The 25,964-nt window shown below is 44.3% G+C and overlaps 1 protein-coding gene across 2 annotated transcripts in view; it reads right to left on the bottom strand.

Annotated features, from left to right (window-relative positions):
- FGD3 (FYVE, RhoGEF and PH domain containing 3) overlaps positions 1–24,220 on the bottom strand; it is a 108,130-nt gene extending 83,910 nt beyond the window's left edge. For both annotated transcript variants that reach the window (XM_030458600.1, XM_030458601.1), the window contains exon 1: positions 24,013–24,220. In XM_030458600.1, coding sequence (XP_030314460.1) covers positions 24,013–24,160 — 148 coding nt within the window. In that variant the 5' untranslated portion in view covers positions 24,161–24,220. The remainder of the gene's footprint in view (positions 1–24,012) is intronic.
- Positions 24,221–25,964: the final 1,744 nt, after the last annotated feature.

Here is a 25,964-nt window from a genome sequence, read left to right as displayed (position 1 = left end):
AGGGTGAGAGAGGGTAAGGGAGGAGGGGAAGGGGCAGTGAAGAGAACAAGCAACAGCTGAATATCTGTAATTAGCTGAATTTGGTTAGATGTATGAAGTGGGGAGCCTGGCACCTGCATTTCTGTGGATTTCACAGGGTTTTTGGAAGATCTGGGACACGGAACACCAGCCCTTGTTCTTGGTAAGCACCTTCTGAGAGCAGCTTGTTTGACAAGAGTCTGATTTTAATTTTGTTATTACTAGGAAAGTACCTAACAGCCCCAAAGGAAAGCAGAGACCAGCAAGATAGGCACTCTGCAAATACTTCATAAAACCAGTCTTTGTTCACAGTCCAAAATGCTTCAAAATGAAAGATAAGAAAGAAAAAGTAAGTGTTGCCAAGGTTTCCCAGAGGGGCTGGACTCCTGTCCTACCCACCTCCTGTGACAAGGATGCTCCCCCTGGCACCTGCTGCTGAGCTGGTACCAGCAGTTCAGATACAAAGGTAAATGGGAGCCTTTGCCTTCCCACTTCCAGAGGTAAATAAATGAAGTTCCTGATGGACACGACTGGCACACAGGAGACTGGTGCTGCAGAATGCAACCTTGGCCCAGCATAAACAGAATATGCAGTTCTGCAGGGGAAGAAAACCAAAAAGTATCACACAAGAACACAGATACTGCTCAAAGATGTTTGTGCCATACCAGCATTTCATGCAAGATGTAGGCAGAAGAACAGAGTATTTTACCACACAGATTCACTTGCACTGAGAAGTGAGTATATTTGGAAAGAACTGTAAGACTGAAATCAGTGCTTCCAAGCAAAACTTTACAGACTTTCACAGAATGTGCTTCTTCTCCATGCTGTGCTGACACAGGGCCACCCCACAGCTGCCATCACAAAGTTTAACTTTTGTCCTTCAGATGTAAAAGTGCACTGGATTTACTAACACAACTATGTTAAAAATTGCTTCTAAAAGTACCTGTTGAAATGGGAAGAAGCAAGGGGACTCATATAGATTTATATCAAACTAATAATATAGAGAACTGTTTTTCTGTCTGGATCTGTATGTGAATAAGGGATGCTCTAAACAGGGACTGATGCTCTTTCACATGCCAAAGTACTTAGGCAGTCTCAGCCTAAGAAACTGAAAGGTTTAATGGAATTAATTCAACTGATTTAATGGCTATTTTTCACAAGGAAAGGTAAAAAGAAAACCACAATAGGAGAGTTTCTCTGCTGGTTTTGTGCTCTCACAAGCATCTCCCACTGGCACAGGCAGAACCCTACACTGCCTTTCCCTAAATACCCAGTTTTACCCTGAGGTCTTCTGCTTTCTCTGACTCCGTTTTCAAATTTATTCAGAAACAACAAAAAAGGTGAGAAGACAAATTACTCTGTGGAAATATGCACAGCAACAAAGCAACTGTAATAGTGTCAGCAACTTTAATATGGACTATTGCTTTACTTCTGACTTAATAAAAAAGGGTTTGCATTCAAAGCTCTATTCTTCTGCAGCTTTTGCAATTTCCTGTACATGTGTGTGTTTTCATGTAAAACAAAGCAAAGGTGCTTTTTTTCTGCTTTGTTTTTTCCCCTCCCCCCCCCCCTCCATTTTATCCTTTGCTGTACAGAGAAAGGTTACAATTCTCTCAATTGCTCCTTTCTCTTCCAGGCTTTAGAGGTACAAATGACCCAGTTTCCTTGCCAGGAACCAGCATCACTCCACTTGCCTGGCATGGCAAACCCATGCATCTTGCTACACCAAGGGAAAATTTAAAACTGCACTGCTAGAAATTATATTAAAAACCAAAAAATCCAGGCATTCCTAATCATTTCTGCATTGCACTGATCAGAAAATCAGTGGCTGCACAATGATCTGTAAAATCACAATCAATTCAAGCCTTTAGTCTATTGAGCCATCATCTTGTATTCTGGAATGTGTTCAATGATAATTAATCAGGCTTAATGATAATCTTATTATACAAAGACTTAGAAAAATAATCCCAAAGCACTTTATGAAGTAATATTTCTATTGACATGAAATAATAAATCAATGGCAGAAATTCAGTCACCTCCAGCTGAGATTCAGCAGGTTTGCATTATGGGAACCAGACAAAGAAATACAAATGAATGAAGTGAATTCTTTGAATTTTGCCAGCATTCTCACAAGGCACTAAGCATGGCTCCTCAGAGGAGAGCTGCTCCATGACCAGAGCCAGAGCTGAGATGCTCTGGACCAAGAGCAAGCTCAGGATTTGCAGAAGGATTTACTTTTTGTTCTCTTATTTTTCACTCAGCCATGAAACTACATCCTGGCTTGATGAATAAAGTTACCAGGTTCTTATGTGTTGCACTAACTTGCCTGTTTTATGGCACCCAGGGCTTCTATTTTGGACCTTCTTTTAAGCACAATCTCTTAGATGGATTTAAAGGTCTGGCACAAGCCAGCCAAAAGAGTCCTTTGTTCTAGCTTGCTGCCAAGAGGTTTGGATTTGGGCTGGTTATCATTTGTTTTGTCCATACTAATGACATGCTTTAGACAAACGTTTGGCAGTATTTTCTTGGCTCTAGAAACCCATTTTCTCGAGGAAATCTCTTTCCACACTGCTACACGGATATGAAAAAATAGAAACATCAGATGGAAAAGGTAGAAATTTCTGTACTGGTTACAAAATACAACAAGGAGCAACCTTGATCAGTTGGAAACAAGCAGGGCACAAGAAAAGCAAGGAAAGGCAAAACACTTCATTCAGTAAATACCCAAGTTTTCCCACACTGAGAAAATGTGTGGAGTCAAACAAATACCCATGCCCCTGGACTATTTCCAAGAGCACTGAACCAGAGCTTCACTGAACCCTCTTCGTGACTCTCGTCCTGCTCCCCTCTTCCCAAACCTGTCAAACGTGATTTTCCACACAAGTTAGCTCAAGTTCATATTAAGCTAAATATCTGGTTCCCTCAGAAGTTTACAGCTCTGTTCAGATCCTCTTTAATCAAAAAGAAAATTAAGTTTTCTAACTTATCTAGGGGCACTATCTTTGGTGCCCTTCAGTGTCACCTTGAGATCATTTTGTATCCTTTTTTTAAAATACGAAACAAGTTGCTTTACCAAAGACAAAGGATCTTCTTAACTCTTGCAGCAAGGCCCAGAGAAGGGACAGAGCCTCAAGATTGCCCTTACTGGTCCCACAAACACATCATGATGAAGCTCCTCCAGAGCCCTGCAAACAGTAACTGCAGCTCAGGCAGCAATAATCTGCTGTCATTTATTAAGTTGGGTTTCAACAGATGTTTAATAAGGCTGAGGTTTAGCATCAATAAATCCATCACACTTGCTTTGCTTTGGTTCTAATTAGCAATGCATAAACCCCCAGCACCTCATTTCAAATCTTTGAGCACACAGTGAACACCCAGTTTAAAACTTCTGCTTTGTCTCAGAATTGCTGCATCATGCTTTTGGTGTAAGTTTTTACTGGGGTTTAGAGACAAAACTGAAGAGTAACAAAAGAGTTGACTGTAAGCATTACAAGAAAATAGAAGGAAAAAAAAAAGGAGTGAAAGTGTAAACAAAGGATCTGGATAACAGATGGAAAGGAGAGAGGGAGGGCAGCAGGGAACATGACAGATGCATATCATGGCCTGGGAACTATTTCATCCCGGTTTAGCTTTTGTACCATGGGATGAGGAATTTGTCTCTTTCAATAAACTGCACAGGTATTAGGGTGAAAGAATGACAGGGGAAGAGAGAAGGACATGTTTGGAGTGTGTGTACAGGATAAAAGCCAAAAGGAAACTTAAGATTTAAATTACAAAGGGTACCGGTTACTTAATTTTGCAAACCCTCCAAGCACAAAGCTCCTGACATTTAAACAGACATTTAAGAGCTTTCCAAGCTGTGTTTAGGGCTGTCCAACTCTCATCTAAATGGAGGTACCCTGACAATCAGGTTTTGTAAAGCCCTGTGATCTGGGTGAGGTGCTACAAGTGACCACTTCTTAACTATTGCCAAATTGATCCCAGACTGACCCTAACCCTTGGCTGAATCAGACACCATCTGAACTTCCACCTCAGCTAACAACAAAGTATAGCACCTGAAAAATGTAGAACTGTAGACCTGTGAAAGCCAGCTTGAAGGAATTTCTAGGCTGAAAGACAACACTACTCCACATGCTTGCCTGCCCTTAGCTGCAGCAGCTCTTAATCCATCCCTGGACTGGGATGGATTGGGATCTGCAGCAGCCCTGCAGATGACATCCATCCTGCCCCTCACAGCCTTTTCCTCTCCTGGGTTTCCTACAATCACCTGCAAAACCTTTCACAAGGCCAGGTCAATCCTTACATGTATTCTCTTTATTAAAAAAAAAAAACAAAAAAAACCAAAGCACTAGAAACCTACAGGGGGACCACACAGCATAATTCTGCAGCTCCTTACAATTAACAGTCACACACAGACAAGCAACCCAACCTTTGTGCAGGCTGAACTCAACTCCTGAGCAAGCATCCCACTAATGAAAGTCCCCACTTTTCACAAGATTAATCTTAGGACAGGTTTCAAGCAGGGGTGGACATGGCAGCACAGCATATACACTACAATGTCACTAACTGCTCATGGATTTTATCAGGGGAACTCAGTTGTTACATGAAGAACATGCATAAATCTGAGCTACACACATGCATCTCTAATCAGAGTGGTTGCAAGATTTATTTTAAACATCTGCTAAGCAGATGATTCCCAAGTTTTCAGCAAGAAATACCACTCCCTGTCACCGTTCTGGTTCTGCAAAATTTTTGCCCTTTACTTGTTGTTCAGAGAGAGTATCAGGTTATATTAAAATAGACAAGGTAGACTAGCTTTATCAGGGGTCTGTGTGTGTGATTAATTTTAATTAAAAAATTAGACAGACAAAATGACTGGCACTGAAGTTGAGATTCTAACATTTCCCTGTAAAACCCTAAGCTCACACTTTATACTGCTCACCAGAAAAGGTCATTTCAAAGAGCTCAGGATTGGGAGGGCATCCCACAGTTTGCAGTCTCCCAGCTCCAGCAGCTGGGGAACACCCCAAGTCTGCCAGGTCCACAGAGGCCTCCATGGGTGCCACCACCACCCCTTCCACACACCTCAGGTGCTCCCTGTTTAAGTACAAAGAACTCCAGAGGAATGGCATCAGGCACCACCACTGTTCTCATCAACAGGGAAGGGCTGGGGACCAATGTGATGCTCAGGGACAACCTTGCCTGCAGTGATCATGAAGCACTGGAATTTAAGATCCTCAGGGCATCCAGGAAGATGTATCCCAAGCTGACTTTGCTGGAGCTCAGGCATGCAGACTGGGATCACTTCAGGGATCTGCTGGCCAGAGTACAGTGGGACAAAGCCCTAGAGGGAAGGGGGCCCAGGACAGCTGCTCAGTATTCAAGGATCTCCTTCTCTGTGTCCAGAAGCAAAGTGTAATGACAAAGAGGAACAAGAAAGAATGGAAGGAGACCTGGCTGGCTGAACAAGGAGCTCCTGGCCACACTACTGCACAAAAAGAAATGTTACAAGGATTGGAAGAAAGGAGAGCTAGAATGGGGGGCAGTTAAGGAAGCAGCAAGGACCAGGTTAGAAAAGCCAAAGCTCAGTTAGAACTAAATCTAGCCAGGGAGATCAAGGGGAATAGCACAAATATTGATACAGGTAAATTAACAGCAAAAGGAAGACTAGGGAAGGTGTGTGGCCCCTCAGAAAGGAAACAGAACTAATGACAAATGATACAGAGAAGGCTTCTTTACCTCAGTCTTCACTGGCAAGGGCTCCAGCCACACACCTGAAGTCACAGAAGAACAATGGCCAGGGTTGGAAGGAAGAAAGGTTGTAAGTAAGATCAGGTTGGTGACCATCTGAAGAACCTGAAAGTGTGCAAGTCCATGGGACCTGATGGGATACACCCACAGGTAGAGAGGGAACTGGGGATGTGGCTGCTGATTGACAAAGCTGTGTCTGAACCATTCATGGATCTGTCAGGATTGTGGTACAGCCTGCAAAGGCAGCAGGACTCCACCACCCAAGGGGATCACAACACCACTCCCCCACCAGTGGAAAAAATACACCCTCCAAGTGCCTCTGCTCCCACCATTAACCCCTCATTTAAGACAAGGTTCACTCCAAACAACTGTTCACCAGAAGGTGATGATCATGATTTTATCTTCTGCACAGTTTTCTTCAAAGCCTTTGTTAAAACAGACTTCTCAGTGGTTTTTTTTCCATAGGAAAAGCCCAAGTAGAACATACAAGTATTTCTGATACACACATCTAAAATACTACAAGCACCATATGAAAACATGTTTTGAAATAAAATGTTCTGATTTTAACTCTTTCTAAATCAAAGGAATCCACTACTTTTAATCAAAGACAATTCATCTATTCATCTTCAAGCACCAAGTGTCATCTGGTGGATTGACACAGAACTGCACTGAAAATAACTAAGGAATTAAAATAAACAAACTAAGCAGAGAAAGTATTTACCTATGACCTCAGAGATGCAAATGACAGAAGCACAAACCTCTGTCAGGTGCAGGTGTTTAGAGGATCAGTCATGAGACTATCATAATACATCTAAGGATTTGAGGGACTTACCTCACTGAAACTTGGGAAACTCAAGTTATTTATGACTTACTGTCCAAAAGCTATTAAAAAGCATTAAGATACTAAGAAGCTGTATGTTTCCAGCAAAAATATTTAAAAAAACCCAAACACCTTAGTCAATTTTTTTTAATGTAATCCAAGATCCATAAGTAACTACCTGAAATCTGGAACTGGAGCTTTAAAGGCAAACAGCCACCTTCAGTGAAATGTCCCTGGGAAATAAATAAATAAAAATCAGATGTCTTGACCAAGGCCAGTAAGCATGCTTCATTGCTTTAAATAAAAGAGCAGATACTGAACTAGAAAGCTAACTTCCTATTTCTTTCTGGTCCTTGTCAACACACTCCAGTCTGCTCTCTCTAAACCAGTATTAGTACCTCTGAAGCAATAATTTAAAAAAATATTTCTTTTATCACTAGAGAGAAGTTAGAGGCTGAGCCAAGAAGAGAAGACTCACAACAGACAGACAGACTCACAACAAACTTCTAATTAAATTGAGGAGAAAAATAAAAACAAAAAGCCCACCTCTGCCAGGTTTACCCCGAAAAGATTAAAGCTCTTTCAGTTTTTATCAAACTCCCCCCTCAACAAATGTATTATTTTAAAGACACTGATTCTGAAATACATTATTTAGGAAACCTCCTAAGCAAACCATGGGGAGATACCTTCAGGAAACACTCAGATTCTAGGAAGAAGAGTGTTAATCATGTTACAAGGTATATAAGTGACCTTCCTGGCCTTTCAAACCATCAGGGCTATCAGTGGCACTAAAGGGACTTTAACTGCTTAAAATCCCTGCAAAATCTGACTGCTGAAAAGGCAACCCAGCCTGCACAAGGCACTCTGTCAAGGTTAAGACTTCAGCAAGTAGCTTAACTTCATGAGCAAAGGATCCAGAATCCATCCACTCTCCCCTGCTCCTTTCCTGGGTAGGATCAAAGGTTTGTGCAGAGCATGGCCCAGACTCCATCTGAGCCCTGGAGCCCCCAAGCCTGCAGAGGGTTCCAGCAGGGCTGGCAGTGATGTTCCAACCCCTTCCCTGCATTTCTGACCACAGGGCTCCTTTGAAGCCAGGCTCCCAGCTTGCCTCACCCTCCTGTCTTTGGGTTTCAGCACATGACCTGGGCTCCCTTGAGAAGAAATGAAATAAGAGGTGTTCAAAGAGTGAACCCAGCAGCCAACCCAAGAGGCAACCAGACCACAGGGCCTGCCTGGAGCTGACCTGATGTTACAGCCCTTCAAAAACACCAGGGCAGACACAGGGTCCTCAGCACCAGCTTCCTTCCATGGATCTACTTCTACAGGCTGGTTTTATTGCTAACAAAACCACAGCAGACATAAGCTATTTTTCCTTTCTTTGATATTTTTCATGTAAAAGTTTTACCTAAGCAAAGTCTACTGCTAAACATTAAAAACTAAGAATAATCCTAATAGGGACAATACCAACTGGAACGTCTTCCCATTCCTGAACAGGGAACAAAAATACTCCAAGAATTATTTATATGCCTGCTCTGCTAGCCAAATCCAATCTGCCCCAAAAACTACACACAAGAGAAGCCAACCACTGCAGTATATATATCTTCTTTAAAAAAAAAAACAAAGTCCAGGCTATTCAGGAGGAGGTTAGAGCAAGCTTCTCAGCAGGGATTTCTGCCACTGGAAAAAAAAATGTTTGTTAGGGACCACTCACCTCTGCATCCCAAATCACAGCTGCCACTGATAGATGCCAATGCCACAGAGAGCCAGCTGATCCATTGGGCTCCAAGGAACACTATGTGTCTAAATCAAGTTGAAACCTTAAGGGTTTATCCAGAACACCACCAGACCCAGTTCTTCATGCAAAGAGCTGTCTTGCTGGTAACAAGGGAGCCTAGATCCACCTCAAGCTCTTAGGCAGCCTTACAGCTGGACCTCCAAGTCTAGCAGCCTTTCCCGGTCAGTTTCAGTAACTTAACCCCTTTGTTTCAGACTCCAGGTAAAGCCCTCACCTACCCCAGATGAAGTGAGAAAGAAAAAGCTTCAGTAGATCAGAGGAAACAAAGCCAATCCTCTTCTCTACTTTCTCAATAGCTGTCAGAAGTCCAACACACACTGAGCTGAACAAAACCAAAAACACTACCTGAAGGCTGAATTCAAAGGTAGCTAATTCCCAGCCAGATTAAAGTACAAGTTCTGTATACTAACATCTAAAGGTTCAGCTGTTTAAATTATACAGTGTTAAGTTAGTACTTGAAACAGGACAAGTGCAAAGCATGGTTTGAGTAGATGCAGAAAAAGCTGAAACAAGTCACCTGAGCAGCACCTTCCCTCCCAGTAACCACCTGGTCCCACACCCTAAAAATACTTCAGATAACCAAGGAGGTTAAAACATTTATTTAAACAAACAAAAAGGGGTATATAATAATAATCAGCATGTACCATGCATGTACCCCTGGTGCTCCAAGGTGAGGATATAGTCTTGCTATTAGCACTAGGACAAAAAAATACATGGTAAGAGGAGCCCTCCTCCACCAACTGCAGTGCAGTGATGGTGCCAGAACCAAGCTGTGCTATGGCTCAAGGCCCCAAAATGTCTAAGACATTGCCAAGCAAAGCCACTTCAATGCTGTGTCTTCATACCCCATTAGGGATTGCAAACCCTGTGTTTAGGGGCACAGAAAGAAGCTGAGAGATTTACAAGAATTAGCATGGTTGTATCTAGAGTTTTCTAAAACACCCACTTTTTCCAGCAGAGGAGAGCTGTGCTCTTCTGAGGACTCAATTAAATGCCAGTTTATTCAACACAAACAGACAGAACTCCACCACGGCACCAGCTTCCAGCTAAAGAAATCTTCTCCCAGCATCCATCTCACACGTTGCCTAAGCACACATCTTTCTGGTGCTGCCTTTCTTGTTGGTGCCAAGTCTGCTCTCTGCCAGCACAGTAGTAACTCAGGCTTGCCATGTGAGAGGAGGTGTGGGAGGGGGGGAAAACAACATACACACACACACAAAAAACCCAACCCAAACCAACAAACAAAAAATCCCAAGAAAACATTCCTAGCAATATGAACAGCTAGGAGTTTGCTGCAAAACCAGCAGAACATTGGTGAACAGCTGCAGAAGTGTAGAAAATGCTTTTCTTCTCTTGGACTTGGTAAGCCATCACTGGATGCCAAGACAAGCTCTGCTACCACTCTGTTTCCCTACAAATGCCCAGAACTGCTGCACAGGAGCCAGCAGCTCACAGGATTCCTCACTAAGACCATTGCAAAGCACCTTTCTTTGAGAGAGCCTTAAATTCCCCACTTTTCAGCATCCAGTATTTATTTTTCCCACTGCCCTTTATTCATGTCTGTAACCCCCAAGCCACGGACCATGAAACATTCACCCCAAGGACAGATACCTGTGACTGCTGCAGTTTTCCACAGCTCCCAAGTTCAAAGCAATTTAGTCTTTCTAAATATACCCATGTTCTTCATAGGCAGAACTGCACATGGAGCCTCTAATTTCCACTGTAAAGAGTTGGGATCCATCTGACAGAGAGGAAAATTAAGGGGAAAAAAAAGAAAAAGTTTTGTTCCTACTTTTATTTTCCCACTGGAACAGTGGGGTGCAGCAGACAGCAAACATTTGTCCCTGTCATTTCCTGCTCTCATGACCAAGCTCTGTCATGCCACCTAAATGATAAAACCCATATCAATTCTGTAATTAGAGAGGAAAAGAGCAGAAAAACAGCTTAAAATAGCGTGGGTTTTTTTCCTAATGATACTGCTACGTTGAAGAAAATAATTGTTAAGCATCCTAGATCTTAAACACTGACACTACTTTACAACCTGTATCCTTACAATTTTTTTACATTAATTTAAGAATTACCCAACAATTGAATATGAAGGGGAGAAAACCCAGGCCATGATGTTCCAATTTCTGAACATACTTGTGAGCTAAACCTAAGCAAAATAAATACCAGTTTTCTTACAAACTAAATCAAATTGCAAGGGACTGTACTGAATCCCCATGAACTCTTTTTTTTCCCCCAACAAGACACTGGTAAATGTTTACCTTCTGTTGTACTGGGTCTGCTTAGTATTGTAGGCTGCCCAAAACACTCAAAATCAAGTATCAGTGCTTGGTTTGGAAGGGTCACCCTAAAAACCATGAAAGTCAACATGACTATGCAGTGAACAGAGAGCATTTCACTGTTTATAATGATCCTGGCTGCATGATCCATGCCTATGGCACCCCAAGCTTACAAACACTGCAAGCTCACTTTTAACAGTGGGTTAACCAACCTGAATTCAGAAGATAATATTCATTTTCTAGAGGCAAATCCATCCAAGGGATGGCAAAATACAAAGCAAACTAAAACTGAGCTCATATTACCAAGGATTTGCTGTTAGCTTCAACTGGGATGGAGGTATTTCCTCATGAGGAAGGCCATCTTACAAAACAACCACATCAAAATCCCAAACACCCCAAAACACTCCTTGTAACAAAGGCTTTGCTGTCTTTGCAGCTATCAGACCTTCAGCTACCCTGGCCATTCCTCTGCCTAGTTTACACCTCCAGCCCCAACTAGCCAGGGAGTGCTCCTAAATTTGAAGGCTAGCAAAAGAATTCAAATTTAAATACAAATAGTTATTTCCACATGGTCAGAAGCTGAGGGAAGAAAAGAAACTGGAATGGACCTGAAAGCTCCTGATGAAGCAGGAATTTGGACCAAATACTGAGAAGAGAATTATCAGTGCTGAAAAACAGCCTGCAGGGAAGTTATGTTCCTGACTGTTCCCAAGACAGGGCTGTGCTGCAATTAATACAAAAACCCAAAACCCTAGAAAACAAAGTCCAAACAAAAAAAACCACGTGAGCTTCAACAGTCAAAAAATCTGAAGTAACTTATTTAACTTATTTAACTCTCACAGCAAACAGATTTAACAGATGGGCCTGAGGAGAGAGCAGCAAAATGGACCTTAATAAGCAGCTCCTACTATGAGACCGGGTAGCTCAGTATCTTTGCTTGGTATGCTACAGATTTCAGCCAGGGCAGAGCACCAAATTCTACCATTATTTAACTTCTAGAAACCCATCTAAGCTCTCTTTCTGCTTGCAGAAACGCACAGCTGAGTTTCTGCTACAAACTCTCCATAAATCAGACTTTATCATGCCTGCCATTAAATAAACGTAACAACAACAATGCAGAAAAAATGCAGACTTCCAGTTTTTGTTGGTTTTTTGTTAAAACAAACTAGCTCAAATCCTGCAATTGTGAGATCCAGCATGGAGCTCTTAAAAACACATTTAACACATTTTAAAAGGGAAAAAGAAAGCAAAACAAAAAACCCCAGACACTACAGCTTAATCAATATCAGCAAACTGAAGATTCTGCACACCCATTTTGAATAGGCCAGCTGGGTGCAGACAGAGGGGAAACCCCAGAGTCAACTGAGTGCCAGCTAAACACACAGCAACACTTTTTCAACACTAAAACAAAAAACCAAAAAACCAAAAAAAGTTAAAGCCAAAACAAGATAGCACAACAATCCACATCCAGAATCTGCACGTTCCTAAAGCAGAAAAATCAAACCTATCTGCTAAATGCAGTCCTTATGAAGAAAAATCTGTGAATTCTTTTACTCAGGACATAATATACAGCACTAAGTACATATTTGCTCAACTGACACATTTGCATGAGTCTACTACCCAGCTGTAGCACCACCTCACAATAAATATAATAAAGCATCACTTTAATCAGAACTTTGCATATAAATCTAGCAGTAACTCGAACATCACCACCTATATTACCATCCAGCTCCTTTCTGGATAAGCCTTTTTCAGATCCCCTTTTCCTGCAGGTACACCCTGGGATCTACTCTCATCCTGTGCTGCTTCTCCACTGGCAGAACAAGGCATCCAAGAATAATCCAGACCCATGCAAAGTGCTGCCTGCTAAGGCTGTTCAGACAATGCTTCCTATCTGGATTCATCTCCTGTTAAATCCCTTTCAGTGTGACCTCCCCTCAATATCTGGCAGCAGAAGTGCCAGGGGCAAAAATTCCTTTAGCTCATCTCTTACCTCCAAAATTGCTGGAAGACTAAAATCCAGAACAACTCTGCACATTCTGCTTGTAAGTGAAATAAATTCTCCTCTTTTGCATTGTTACACAGGACTGAAAAATAGTAATTTTGATTTTTAAGGTCTGCTTTTTCAGCAAGGGAACACCCCCGCAGTCACCTTCATCAACTTCAAGAAGCAACAAAAAAAAAGCAACTTAAAACATCACCAGATTGTCAATTCTTAAGCAAAAACAGAAGTTACAAAATGGAAAGTTACAGAAGAAGAAAATGGAAGTTATAGAATCAAGCTACCTTTGAACTGCTCCCCTTCTGTAAGATCTCCCTTTGAAATTCCCAACCAATAAAATTCCACAACAAAGTATTTCAAGGCCCTCAGTATAAACTATGATTTTGCAGTACTTTTAGAAACTAAGGCACATGACATTTAGATATCTTTAATGCATTTCAAAACACAGACCAGTCTGAGGTATTAATTTACTAAGCAAATGGATGTTTGGTGAAGCCTCATCTTTTTTTTTCCCCCAATATAGGGTGAAATAACTAATGAATTTTCAGTGTAAAGAGTGTGAGGAATTCCTCCCGTTTCCCCCTGTAGGATGTACAGTTCTAGGGAATGACAATTATGGCCAATAATTCTGTTATTTATCCTACCACCACACCCAGGATTCTGCAAGCTACACCCAGAGCCTACATGCTTAACAGTCTGATTTAATTCCTAAGATCATCTTTGCCATTGCAAGATAGAGGAACAGAAATCCTGGGGGAAAAAATAATGGGGAAGCAGCAGCACTATTATGCAGTTATCAAAACTGCACGCACGTGTTCTGCTTAAACCTCAAGGTTTTGCATTTAAAACCCAAAGCTTCAGAGGACTGAAAACACCAATGTGCATTTTTGCAATCTGGCCACCAGAAGGATCAATGCGAAGTTAGCCTGTAACTGCAGGAACTTGGCTTTAATTAACTTTTATGACTGACTAGGAGCCAAGCAGATGCCACAACAGAAACACAACTTGGAAAGATGTCAGGAGTACCCTGAAGGCACCACGGAACTGCAGGATCTCAGGAGAGGAGAGAGCCCAAGAACAGTGAGATACGGAAAAAGGAAGTGGGAGAGGCTGATGCTGAGCCTCACAGGTATCAAGGGTTCCTCATGGCCCTGGAATGGGACAATCTAGAACTCAACAGGAGCTGGAGGTTCATCCAGTGAAGGTGACAGAAAAAAACAGGAGATAGGACAGTGTATGGATCTGGCAGCTTTGGAATACAGCTGGCAGCTGAGAGCTGTGTGGTTGGGAGAGCCAAGCGATGGAGGTGCAAAAGCTGATGTAGTGGGAATCAAACAGTCAAGTTTAAAACCTCTGCTCTCAAGGTTTAAGATCTTTAAGAGCATTTCAAGAAACCCTTCTCAAATTACAGACACTACCTACAGCTCCTTGGTTTCTGATCCTCCAACAAACAGAAAACAAAACTACAGAGGCTTTGTTGCCAGAAAGTTTTATTTGAAACCTAATTCAGCAAGGAGGAGGGAGAGAAAAGGGAGCATCAGAAGGGTGCTGCAGCTGGAGGCAACTTACCTGCAGCTTTCTGACAGCTTAAATTCCAAATGCACACAGCAGTGGGGATGAGCATCCCCTGCCTCCCCAAGTTTACTGCCAGAACACAATGTTTTAACACTTCTAACCTGTCCAAGTAAAACCACTCTACCTACTTTTCTCAACAACTAGAAGTGAGTGTTTTATCTTTTTATAATGCATACAAACAACCCTAGATTTGTTACCAGCTCAAAGAAAATTTCTGTTTCAGTGGATACTCTGAGTTCTGAGAATTTAAGAACCCTCCTACTTTAAGACACAATCCAATTTTTAAATAACTGGGCGTGGGGGGAGAAAATGGGGAGAAAAAAAAATAAAACCACTTCTTGGCACCAGCTATTCAGTAACCATTTGCTACAAAAGTTTTTCACAGCTGAAGCACAGGCTATGGCCATGGGCAGAGCTTGAACACAGGACCAGATGGATGACTAATGCAACAGTTCCATAACCCTCAAAATTTGCTACCAGTTTCATTGTCCTAACAAGAGAATCAGCAATTTTTAAAATAACTTTTGGGACTTTCATAGTCTGGGAAGTAATAAAAAAAAAATAGAGAAATTAACTATCCTTTCAAGTGAAGAAAAAGCATCTGTTCTGCATTCCAAATAATGCAACTTTTTCAAGGGCACAACCATCAAAATCAAGCAGCCATAACTCAGACCAATAACCCAATTCCAACAGCTCCAGACAGGTTTTTTCATTATTTTTTTTAATATATTTTACTATTTTGAAGAAATCTTGCTCTCCTCTAGCTGTGAACACCTTCACCCCCTTTAGGAAACAAAGAATGGCAATGGCAAGGTATTTGCTTAAGTTGAAAAAAAGAAAGAAATTAATTTCCTAACTGCATAATTATGAAGGGGGGGATTGTTCCCCCCAAGTTTGACATTCGGATGAGAAACAGGCTGTAAGAATATCAATAGCAATTGGTAAAACAGACCCAGGAAGGCTCAGCAGGCAACACTGACTGTTCCTCCATGGGAAACTTCCCTGGGAGTGAAGGGCTCTGGGATCCAGCAGGGATCCAGCAGGAATGATGTGGCACACCTGGCTCCAGCAGGAAAATGGAGACACTGAGATTCTCCTCCAGGCAAAATTTATCCACCCTCAATCCAGTGCTTTGCAGATATTCAACAAGCAGGGGAAAAGGGAAAAAAAATCAACTGAAAAACCATATATGCTACTTCAATGCAAAGAGTAACAGTTCCAACATGTAGCTGTAAGATGTTAGAGCCTGGGGCCAGACCTTTAATCAGTGTAAGTTGTAAATTCAGCCACAGTTCCAGTAGAACCGAGTCAACCAACAGCATAAATTTAGCTGCAGGGGCACAATCCCTTTTTCTGTCAAATTTCAAACACAGTTTGCTCTGGTTTATGCATTCAGCTCTCCTGGAAGAGAGAGTGCTCTCCCAGCAGCTTGCACTCAGCAAGTTGCAGCATTTGACCCAACAGACAGACAGACCCCCACCCCAGGGACAGACAGACCACCCCAGGGACAGACAGACCACCCCAGGGACAGACTCAGACAGACTGCCCCAGGACAGACAGACCCCCACCCCAGGGACAGGCAGACCACCCCAGGGACAGACAGAACCCCACCTCAGGGACAGGCAGACCAGACCAGCCCAGGGACAGACAGACCCCCACCCCAGAGACAGACAGACAGACCGCCCAAACGACAGACAGACCAGACCAGGGACAGACACACTGCCCCAGGACAGACAGACCCCCACCTCAGGGACAGACAGGCCCCCAGCCCAGGGACAGACAGGCCCTCATCCCAGGGACAGACAGATCCTCACCCCAAGGACAGACAAGACCACCCAAACGACAGACAGACCAGACCAGGGACAGACAGACCCCCACCCCAGGGACAGACAGACCACCCCCGCGTGGCTCCAAACAGCCCTCAAGCAGTGTGTCAGAGATGGGCAAGGGAGAGGAATCAACACCAGTGTTCAGGCTCTCCTGAGACCCCCCATGAGAAACCTTCCAGCCCCTCACAATCCAGGGTTCTCCCACAAAGGCAAGAATTGAGCTCACTGCTATCCTCTTCCTTTCCCAGAAATGGTGCAGGCAGCACAAGGCACGTTGTTGGATGACATGGTGAAATCCAGAAAACAAAGCCACAGGAGACTGAGGTCTGGTGGTATTTTCGTCCTCTGGTTTGAGGAGAGACCACTCCCTCCATTGCCTTATTTATTCAGTTCTCTGTTATTACGTTCCCTGGAGAACCTTTCCTTTATTTCTGCAGTATCCACAGGTTAAATTCAAACACTGTTTTTCACAGGTTTCCTCTTCTGGAAATTTCAGATTTCTTAACTAATTCTGCCTGTAAAACCCTCTTTCTTCAAAAGCTCTTCCTACACCCTTATCAATGGTTTTTCACATGGCACTCACCAATTTTCCATTATTTTCCATTTCAGTTTTTCCTTCTACCACTCCATTCACTTTGTTTTTTACACAAACATTTTTATTCAGCATTTTGAAGATGTAAGAGAAATTCAACTCACCAGCACCCAATGGTGAACAGGGCCAAGTGGCAGGAAATGGATCTCTGCAAATACAGCAATGTTTGTGGAGTCACAAGGAAAATACTGAACAGGTGATTCCTACCAAACATGGTAAAACTATCTGGAGGTTTCTTCAGGCTTCCTTACCCCACTCCTTCCCCAGCCCTCCTCTCAGTGACTTTCACCCTGTTCCGACCTCAAGGCCTGAACTGATTGCTGAAGTAGCAAGAATCTTGTGAATGTAAATATTTGCTCAGGGTTAAGTTACCAAGAGAGAATTTCTGCTCAGAGCCTGCAAGCTCAAAAAGAAAGAATAAAAAGAGGCCAAGAGTTTAAGAAAACTAGAACCCAGTGTTAAATTCCTTAATTATAGTCAGACACCTGCCTGCTTTTCAGAAGCCTAAAATAAGCAGGAGAAGCCTCTGACATCCTAAAGCTATTGAGATGTCTCTCTGCCTTCCAAAAAATATTTAGGCCACTGGGATCTTTTGTCTTTTAAGAAATCAGGTTCTCTAACATGAAGGCTGGTAGCCTCCCAGAGTCTCTACCCAGCTGACTGATACACATGTACATAATTGTACATAGCATGCACACCCAAATGCTCTTCCCAAATGATAGAGGTTGGGCTTACAGTCTAGCTGGAGACCAAAGTGCCAGTGTTTTAGCCTTTCACATTAATTAACAAGCTCAATGAGTACCATAGATTAACACTACAGGCCGTTAAACTTAAAGTAGTGGCTGTATACTTCAGCAACAGAATAATCAAAATGCTTTAAGAGAAAAAAATTCCAAATATAAAGCAAAGTCGGTTCATTCAGCAGTCCAGCATAAAAATATTCTCCCCTTGAATCTTCATTAAGCCAAAAAATTTCTAAGCAGCAGCATCAAATCAATCTCTGATGAAATTAAGGAACCAGATTTATCATTGAAAAGAAGATACTTGAGCATTTTAAAATATAATTTCAATAATATAACTAATAACTGCATAACAAAAGTCACGAGGACCTAAAATATTTAGTATTTCCTCACCTCTCACAGCTGTTGTCCCTCTGTTATCAGCCTAAAGACTCTGTCATCCCAAGAGATGCCTTTTCCTATGGCTAAAAACAGGTGTGCAGACCATGAACTGTTCATTACTCCATTCACTGCCTCATGGCAGCTTCATACCCAACACCAGCAGCTTGTAGAAGTCCATGTAATTTTAAAACTTAGAAATGGTTATTTGTGCTTTTAGTAACACTGAGCTCTCTAGAAAGTCACCAGCATTTAATAAAGACATCAAAGTTGGCAATGGTTGACACATTTCTTCAAGACAAGAGGTTACTTCTTCAGGTTGCTACTGCCCAACGTGAGTCCAGAGTTGGACTCTGACCAGTCCCTGAGGGATGCCCCAGTACAGTAAGCCTGGACATCCCAGTCCCACCACCAGCACACAGGACACAACTCAGGCAGTACCCAATGTCTTAATGCAGCAGAAAAATCCCCCACTAGCACTTCTGAAACTTTTTATGCTGACAGGTCACTCCTGAAGAGTCATGGGTTTCTAAAGCTGCTAAGCAAAAGATGAATCATACTAAGAGGGAGAGAAGAAAAACAGAGGGAGAAACATATCTTGAAAGTATCTGAAGGGTTATTCAGACATCCCAGCTCCAAGGGAGAAACCTTGAGCTTCTGGAGGTTAATGGAGCTTCTGGAGGTGACAAGCTGATGAAATTACCTTTGGAGTCTCCCAAAGACCCTGCAAGGAACCCTGCATGAGACAACTGAGATTATTATACGTCAACGCCCTCCTTTCCCCAACTTTCCTGACCAATTGCCCACCCAGCACTCCCACAGCAAATCAATCATTTGTTTTCTCTCCCACACCAGGGTCTTAAGCCTAACCAAATAATACGAGAAGTGCTACCCAGAAGGCAAGGAAACTGGTAATAGCAACAATCTCTGAACTACAACTGCATTTCACTGAAAGACAAAAACAGCAACAAAAGTCATGGCCACCAAAGAACCAGCAGGCAGAACAGCATTTTGAGAGGCAGCTGTCAGGGACCTCAGAGGGAACATGTTTGCAATAATGCCATTTAAGCTGAATAACTCCATACTGAGAAGCCAGGTACCCACTGCACACCTAGGGGATTTCTCACAGAAGTACAAGATGACTGCTTTGTCACTAATTTGTAATTACTGCCAGAAAAAGAAAAAAAAACTGGGATCTTCTAAGGAATCAGATAACTCCAGATTACTGCCATGACATGTAGAGATGTGTGTGCTGCATGCAGAGCCAAGGGGCTGTACCAGTGAGGGGTGGGATGAACCCCAGGCTGGGGCTCCAGTTAGCACCACAGCAGAGGACAGGGCACACCAGCATTTCTTCTCTGCCCTGGCTGCCACAGCATTTGTCCAGGATCAAGGCCAGGCAAATGCACAGGATTTTAGTATCAGAAACTCCTGGTGATAGCCAGGGGTTATTGCTAGAGACTGGTGTGCAGAACCAAGGACACTGCTGAGTTCTGAGGAACATTTTGCCCTCTGGGAGGAGAAAAGAAGTAAAAAGGTCACACCTGCAAACCCTCCCTTAGGGAGGAGTGGACAAGATGAATGACCAAAATTGACCAAACACAGTATTCCATCCCATACACATAATATTTGGTATAAATTTGAGGAATCATGAGGGTCAAACCCCTTCTTGCTCTTTTTCTGCCCTTCTTCCCCTGTCCGTTTTTGCTTCAGCATCCTGGGAGGATTCCATCCCTTCCTCTGCCTGTGCTCCTGATCCATCCCAGCCTGAATCTGTGTGTTCCTGCCTCCAGCCCCACACTGCTGCTGCTGACTCCAGGATTCCAGCCTGGACTATCCCAGGGCTGCCCTGCAGCCTCAGGGGTGACGTGAGAGTTATTAGGGGACAGGACGAGGAATGTGGGATCAATTTTCCAAAAAACATGAAAAGTCCAAAACATGAAAAGTCATGAACTGTGAACTAAAATTCAAAGATTCATAAAACTGTAAGAATAAAATGCAAACACTGCTATACTGAACCCTGCTTTTCAGAGAAGGCTGGGAATGGGAGGGGGAGAGGAGAAGGAGAGGCCCAAAGTTTCACTGGAAGCACTTTCCAGCCAGTGTACCTCCAGTATTGTTCCACCAACAAAGGCCTTCTCGGATTTCACTACTCATAACCCCCAACCAGAGTTTTGTGCTGTGACTGCCTGCCTGCCTTACAACTACTGTATGCTCCAGAGAATGCAACACTGATCTGCAAACATCTAGTCCAAATTTCAAGGTGGATTTTCCTGTTGGAGGTCTGGGGTCCTGTGCTCATTGTGCAGGGAGTTCAAAGGGGTTGGCAGAGGGAAAGAAAAGGAGAGACCTGAGAGCTGGTGTTAAGTGTGCAGTGTGGTCTGAGAGCTGCCACAGCATGGGAACAACTGGCTGAGGAGTTCAATGATGGTCCCTGGTAATTTCCTCTCTCCTCTCTCTTGTTCACCTCATCTCAGGCTATTTCAAATTATCTGTTTCCACATCTGAAAAAAATATGAATTTATGTTTTTCATCAAAATGGAACTATCAACTAATTGAGATAATTTGGAACAGGAGATGTATTTCACACACAGGATCAATATTCATCATGCAAGAACTGTAACCAAAGGTCTTGCAAGTGAAACATTTACTTGCACATTAAAATTTGATACCATTGACAAAAATGAGTACCAGAGTATTTATTACTGCTTTTACTCTATCATGCTGTTTACTTCACTTAGACAAGTTAAACAGCTACATGATCAGATTCTAACACATAGTATGTGGTACTATGGTGGTACTGTTCTTTTCCAGGTAGCTACAAGTGTTTTTTACTTAAGTTTTACCAGCCATCTTTTTCAAATACTTTCTAATTCTTTCAGTTTTCAGAACTTAGCAAACGAAAATATTTTAAATGTTTACAGAACAGCTTGAAGAAGAAAATTAACCTTTCTCAAAGACATTTTACAAGTTTATAGCTTTGGTATAAACTGGTATACAGAGAGAACCATTAATCACACTATTGTTACCTTTACACTCCGTCCTTCCAATCTTCATACAAACTATTTAGTCAGACTCACTAACCAAGCAACACCAATATCACTCATGTCTTAATTAAAAAAGGTACTACCAATTTACAATATATATGTATTCATTATTATCATTGAGCTTGGTTGGTACTAACAGCTTCAGACAGGAACATCCAGTGCCCACAGAGCTGGACCCTTACAGACACACAGCAAGACAAAGCTGTTCCCAAAGACCTCCTACAGAAGGAGTTCATTTTTCACTGAAAACCAGTGGTGAACTCAGGGATCTGAGATAGCATTTCAGAGGGCAGCAGTCTGCAAATCATCCCATCTCACACAGCCTGTCTGAGAACAAGGCTGCCCCAAAACCAAACAGACAGCAAGCTGAGCAGGGAGCTCCAAACAGAAAAGCCTTGGGATGCCTGGAAAAACCCAGCCACAAAGCCACTGCAATGCAAGTAATGCACAAGTGAAAAATCATCCATCACCTGCATTCTGACCTCCCAGGTCTTTCCCTCCCAGAGTCCCAGGCTTTTGACAACCCCTCTTACACCACTACTGACCTTAAGCTGTTCTCATTCTGGATCCTGCTATGGGAGCTCATCCCACACAGGAAGCCACGAGGACCAGCACCACCCTATCTCAACTCCACCATTTTTTTGGTTTGAATATAATATCCTCTCTTGTATCTCCGAGACACTTCAAGATCAAATAACCTTTGAAGCTCCTTGCACACTGCCTGCCACCTCAGTTAAGGATGGGCATTACCATACCACACTGCATTTCCTTAAGGAAAGGGCAACCTAGTACCAACCCCCCCCTCTCTTCCCCATCTCTGTGGAAGATAATTGACAGGGCTTGAACCTGCACATCTGGAAAGGGGCAGAGCACCTCTGGGAAGAAAGAGTTCTAGATTCATTACATCAAGTGCTTCAGGCATGTATTTAACTGCAAGGAGCTGCACCGAAGAGCAATTCCATCTTTATATCCAGGATGATCTGAGCCCAGACTAGAGAAGCAGGATTCATGTGATCAAAGTCACAAGAGCAAGCAGCCTTAGATCCTATGGATTTCCATCAGTCCACCACATAAATAACTCTCTCAGTTAAGACAACATCAGGCAACAAAATTACCTATTCATGCATCTCTATCTCCAAGAACCTCTCCTGACAGCCCCACTCCTCCTTCAGCTAAGGAGAAGCTGTCCCAGCTCCTGCAGGCTCCAGTCCATGTGGGAGGAACCCAGCTCCAAATGTAATGTACCCCAGCAGTTCAGGAGGTGCCAGAAGTCAGATTGTCTGAATATCCAGGGCAGATGAGGAACCTCATCAGGCCTGCAACTCACCAGAATCTTTGAGCTGAACCAGCCTTTACCTAACCAAAAAGCTGGGCAGAGAACTTCTGTTTTTAAAAAGTACAGATATATTTCTTCAAAAGCAGGAATTCCCTTAAACTCTATTTCATTATTCTCGTTTTTTCCCTAGCTTTATTAGGGTAAGGAGACAGACAATATAAAGAACTGGGTCATAAACAAGCAAAATCAGGAACAAAACCAGCTTGCTTATTTCAGGGTATGATTTAATAAACACAGCTGATCGTTTGACTATGAACTGTCTAACTAAAACATCCTACAGAGCACTGCAAAAACTAGCTTCCTATTAAAAACAAACTTCTTATAAAGAATGCAAGAATATGTTTATGGAGGCATTTGTCACCACATGTATGCAATTTACATTCCCCATACAATAGGACAACAAACCCAATTCTGGTCATTAACAATTGCCAACAGTCTCTTCCACTCTGTGGTGCTGCAGCGTATCAGGCACTGCAAGAAGTGGGTAGTCCCAGATTCTTTTAAATTGTAGAGCCATTTTCCTTTGTGTTAAAAGCTCCCCCAATGCTTGCAAGGGAGCTAAGGTAGAGTATATCCCTTTAAGATAGTTTAACCACTCAGTATTTGGAATGGAAAATGTGACTTAGGTACTGAGGTTTAAAAAGCAGCTCCTATGTATGCAGCCAATTTTCTAAACATGAATCTTATAAGGTTTTTTAGGGCTCTTTTTTTTTTTCCATTTCTTTTTCTGCATGAGATTGCAAGGCTTACAAGAGACAGACAGCTAAATGCAACAGGCCATTATGGCTCGGAGGTTTCCAATTTACAACTAGAAATAGTTTACATTACAAGTACTAACAGCTCCAAAAGGTATTTAAAAAGGAGCGAGTGGAGCAAAACTTGGCATTTCTCGAGTGCCTAAATATGGATTGGCAGGAAATAAATTCGATCTGTGCAGTTAATAATAGTCTTGCCAAAATAAGTGTTTAACGGAACGGGTTTTATGTGGGTTTAGGAGACCTAAAAATATATTTGCACAGCTTAGGACTGTATTTACTCAAAGGTGCGAGTGGGGCATTGTCAGCCCTGCAGGGACGGGGCTCTGCAGCGCCAAGGCTGCCAGGGAAAGCCCCGGGAGCAGGGACCCGGGGGCAGCCCCGCCAGACACCGCTGCACAGCTCAGGCCTGGAGCAGCCTGCTCTGGGCCCCGCTGACAATGGGTTTGCCTTGGAAACACAGCAGCCCGCACGTGAGGAAAAAAAAAGAAACGAAAAAAAAAAAGTAAAATAAATAAATAAAAAATAAAAATAAAAAAAAAAAAAAAAGAAAGAAAGAAAAAAAAAAAAAAAAAAAAAAAAAAAAAAAAAAAAAAAAAAAAAAAAAAGTTCAGCGTCGTCCCGGACCTATTCGGGCTGCTCCGCTCCAGCCCGGCCCCCCCGGCCTCCGCAGCCCGACCCACACAGCCCCGCTCCGGGCCCTCTCCGACTGCCCGCGCCGGCCCAGGAGCCCCGGCGCCAGCATCGTCCGCCGAGCGGAGGGAGCGGCTGAGGGGCCCGGGAGCGCCGTGCTGGCCCCTCCGGCCCCCCAGCACCTGGAGCGGGACCGGCCCGGGACCAGCCTCCCACCTCCCCCGCGGACCCCACCCGCCGGGACCCCCGCCCGGGCTCCCCGCGGCCCCGGGCCGCCCCAGTCTCCGCCGAGGAGAAACCTTGGGCGGGCGGGGAGGCTCGCACAGAAATCTCTGCCCGGGGGCGCGGGGGGGCTGGGACAGCAGCCGTGCCGTGCCGCCTCTGGGGCAGCCCCGGGCGGGCAGCGGGGCCCGGCCTCGCCTCGGGCGCGGCGCGGTGCGGGAGTCGCAGTCTTACCCTCCGGCTCCATCTGCTCCCTCCACCGCTCTCCGACGCTCCCCGAGCTGCTGCGAGTCGGGCCGGGCAGCGCGCCGGGCTGAGCGGTTACAAAGGCGGCCGCGGAGCGAGGGGGGTGGGTTTCCTCTCCCTCCCACTGCAGCTGCATCGCGCCATGAGGCGCCGGGAGCGGGACGAGGCGCCCCCAAGGGCGGCGGAGGCGGGAAGGGCTCCCGGCGCCGCTCAGCCCGGCCCGGCCCGGACCAGGCGGTCACCCGGGACCCGCCAGAAGTGACCGCTCCGGCGTCCCGGGGAACCAGGTGCTGCTGGCGGCCCGGAGCGGCGGCGGGGAAGGAGAGCGCCCGCCCGGCCTAGCGCGGCCGGGAGGCGGGGACCCTGCTGCAGGCCGCGGGGGCGGGGTGCGGGGAGGGGGCTCCTTCCCGCCGAATCGGTCCCGCACCGGCCGAGAGGAAAGAAATGCCCCTTCCCCTTCGGGGTCTGCCCTGCCAGGCGCTCCCGCTGAGGCGGAGAGGTTCGGTGCTGGCAGTGGGCCCGGTCCACTCCCCTCACGCAATCCGGGTGGGCTCCCGGAGGAAGAGGCACAGGGGCCCCTCGGGATGCCCGCATACCCCGCCACAAGGGGACTTCCCGTCAGGAAAGAGGAATCATCCCCAGGGGAAAGCCCAAAATGGGGTCAAAAGTAACAGAAGGGGAGGCTCCAAACGCCTGGGGTCTCCGGCACCAGCTGTTCAGAGCCGAAAGCTCTCGGGTTGGTGCAGCTGCTGCAGAGCATGTGGTGAGGCCCAGCTGAGCCCCTGTCCCAGTGCCATGGGTGGCTCCTCACAACTGGTGCCCTGTCCTTGGCAGATGTGTCAGAGAGGGACTGGGACACAAGTCCTGTTGTGTGCTCCCGTCAGGCAACCAACCCCACGCTGTAAGGTCTTCCAGGGATTCCTGAAAAGTCAGGCCAGGAGCTAGCCCCAAACTCCAGGGAGCAGGAGAACCACCCAGCCCCAGGCTCTCCTTCACTGCCATCCCCTCCTTGACCTGCTGCTGCTGAACTCCTTCCACTGCAGCCACTGCTGACCTTGCCTTCTCAGGTAAGGGACATGTTCAATGGGTTCACATTGTGCCAGGGAAGGTTGAGATTGGATATTAGAAAAAAATGTCTTCATTGAAAGAGTGGTGAAGCATCGGAACAGGTTGCTCACAGAGGTGGTGGAGTTGCTGTCCCTGAGGGTGTTCCAGAAACAGGCAGACATGGTGCTTTGGGAGAGGATTTGGTGGTTATGGTGGTGTTGGATTGATGGTTGGACTCGATGATCTTGAAGGTCCTTTCCAACCCTGATGATTCTATGATGGAAGGAGAGCTGTCCGAGAGTTAAGATCTTCAGCTCCTCATTGCAAAACAAACGTAGGTTAAGAGCGTTCACCAAGCAATCTGTCTCCAAAACAATGAAACCTGTAAAACTGTCTTCACAAAGGCATTTACCTCCAGGAAGCAATGCAAAACAGTAAATTCAAAAGTTAACTCTGTAGGGCTTTAAGTTTATCTTATATTGCCCAGTAACTGGTCATTGCTTCTTGTCTTCTCCCTGAAACGTTCAGCTTTGATGTAGACCCCATTATGGAAATACACTTGGGTAATTTAAATACTGGTGGAAATGGAAGAATATTTTTTGTAATTAAATTGATAAAATGGCTTTCTTTGTACTAATTATTCCAGAATAAAATTACTAGCAGCTCTAAGGTACCTCTATGAATGGGGTCTGGTTAAACCAGAGCGAGAAAGCATATTTATCAGTAATGAACCCACCTGGATTTCTTGATGTTACCTTTCCCCAAAGCATTAATTTGCACATACATCTAATGACTTCTGAGATTAGACTCCCCCCATATGTTGCTGTATGGAATGGTGACATCTCCCTGGAATTAGTCCTGTCCATTAGGACAGTGAGGCATATAATCTCTGG

This window comes from Calypte anna, chromosome 12 (assembly GCF_003957555.1).
Source record: "Calypte anna isolate BGI_N300 chromosome 12, bCalAnn1_v1.p, whole genome shotgun sequence".
Taxonomy (NCBI): Eukaryota; Metazoa; Chordata; class Aves; order Apodiformes; family Trochilidae; genus Calypte; species Calypte anna.
Note: the sequence above shows the minus strand (reverse complement) of the source record. Positions and strands in the feature narration are given on the sequence as shown.